The sequence below is a fragment of the Solanum lycopersicum genome, chromosome 1 (genome assembly GCF_036512215.1).
Source record: "Solanum lycopersicum chromosome 1, SLM_r2.1".
Lineage (NCBI taxonomy): Eukaryota > Viridiplantae > Streptophyta > Magnoliopsida > Solanales > Solanaceae > Solanum > Solanum lycopersicum.
In genome coordinates, this window is record NC_090800.1 from 27,073,091 (window position 1) to 27,075,253 (window position 2,163).

Sequence of the window (2,163 nt, forward strand, 5' to 3'; positions counted from 1 at the left end):
AAAGAACAAAATGAGGCGTGTGATGACGACGTTGATGATTACGAAGAAGAAAGTGAGGAACAAAAGTATGTCGTCAATGAATTTCGGTAGTTTGAAAACATGCATAAGCCGAATCTAGAGGAAACAGAAATGGCAAATCTGGGAGGCTCTGAGTGCGTTAAAGAAGTTAAGATCAGCATCCACTTAAATTGGACTCAAAGAAAAGACCGAATTCCTTCGCTTGCTGAATATATTGATGTGTTCGTCTTGGAAGCTGGTGACATGCAAGGGTTGAGTACCGATGTTGTATCTCATAAACTGCTGATTAGTCCGGGGTTCGATCTGGTAAAGAAAAAGGCTCAGAATTTCAAAAGTGAACCAGATAAAAGAAGAGATCACTAAATAGATCGAATCTCGATTGGTGGAAGTGACACAATAATTAACTTAGTTAGCCAATGATGTTCTAGTTACCAATATAGATGGGAAAATTAGGATTTGCGTCGACTATATATATCTCAACAAAGCTAGCCCGAAGGATAATTTTCCATTTTCGAATATTCATATTTTTATTGTTAATTGTGCTAAGCATGAAATGCAGTCATTTGTGGATTGTAACGCAGGTTATCAACATACTCTGATGGACGAAGAAGACGCAGAAAAAACACTTTTTATTACACCTTGGGATGTATATCATTACAGAGTGATGTCATTTGGCCTCAAGAATTCTAATGCTACTTATATTAGGTCTATGATGACCATATTTCATGACATGATTCATAAGGAGATTTAGGTATATGTGGATGACATCATAATCAAGTCTCGCGAGAGTTCGGACCACTTGATACATCTAAGGAAGTTCTTTGATAGTTTGCGTCGTTACATCTTGAAGTTGACTCCTGCCAAATGCACTTTTGCAGTTCAACCCGGAAGATTGTTGGGATTTATAGTCAGTAGAAGGGGTATTTAGCACGATCATTCTAAGATTAAAGCAATTCAAGAGTTACATCTGCCAAAGACGAGGAAAGAGGTGATAAGTTTCTTAGGGAGGTTAAACTAGATCAGTCGATTCCTAGATCAATCAACCATGGTGTGTGAGCTTATATTCAAGCTAGTGAAGAAAGACTCACTGACAAAGTTGACTGAAGAGTGTCAGACTGCTTTTGATGCTATTAAGAACTATTTATCCAGTCCACCTATATTTGTTCCTCTGCGAGAAGGGAATCTTTTGTTGTTGTATTTGTTTGTCTTAGATAGTGCATTCGGATGCATACTTGGTCTACAAGACGAGACTAGAAACAAGGAAAGGGATATCTCTCATATAAGCATGAAGTTTACTCCATACGAGTCTCGTTACACTCTGTTGGAAAGAATGTGTTGTGCTTTGACATGGCTTGCCTAGAAGCCGAGACAGTATTTGTCTTCTTATACTACATACCTCATTTCAAGAATGGACCAATTGAATTATATTTTCCTGAAGGCATTGCCGACCGTAAAATCAGCAAAGTGGAAAATGATGTTCAGTGAGTTTAATATTGTGTATGTGACTCAGAAGGTGATAAAAGCACAAGATTTTGGCTGATAATCTTGCTGAAAATCTCGTTCATAAAGAGTACCACTTAAGACTTATTTTCACGATGAAGAATTGTCATTTGTGGGTGAAGATATTTCTGAAATGTTTCCAGGTTGGAGAGTATTCTTTGATGGAGCGGCGAATCATCAAGGGAAAGGCATCAGAGCGGTCTTAGTGTCACAATCTGGTCAGCACTATCTCATGGCAGCTAAGCTCCAATTTAATTGCACGAACAACATGGATAAGTATGAAGCTTGTGTTCTTGGTTTGAAAATGGTCATTGACATGAATGTTCATGAGTTTCTTGTTATTGGAGATTCAGACTTGTTGATTCATTAAGTTCAAGGAGAATGGGCTGTGATGAATCTGAAAATTATACCTTACATGCAGTATGTACAAAAGTTGTGCAAAAGGTTCCCTGAGATCGAGTTCAGACATACTCCCAGAATACAGAATGAGTTGGTTGATGCCCTTGCCACCATGCTTTTATGATAAAACATGCAGATACTGATTATATCGACCCTTTGGATATATAGTTTAAAGAACATCTGGTCTATTGTTTAAATGTTAAAGCAGAACCTGACCGTTTGCCATAGTATTTTGATATAAAGAAG

At 37.7% G+C, this 2,163-nt stretch overlaps 1 protein-coding gene across 1 annotated transcript; it reads left to right on the plus strand.

Annotated features, from left to right (window-relative positions):
* The first annotated feature begins 1,063 nt into the window (after positions 1 to 1,063).
* Positions 1,064 to 1,888, plus strand: LOC101257592 (uncharacterized). The gene is made up of 2 exons (XM_004228738.1): positions 1,064 to 1,355; positions 1,662 to 1,888. Exons 1-2 carry the CDS (start codon positions 1,064 to 1,066, stop codon positions 1,886 to 1,888), a joined length of 519 nt encoding a protein of 172 aa, XP_004228786.1.
* Positions 1,889 to 2,163: the final 275 nt, after the last annotated feature.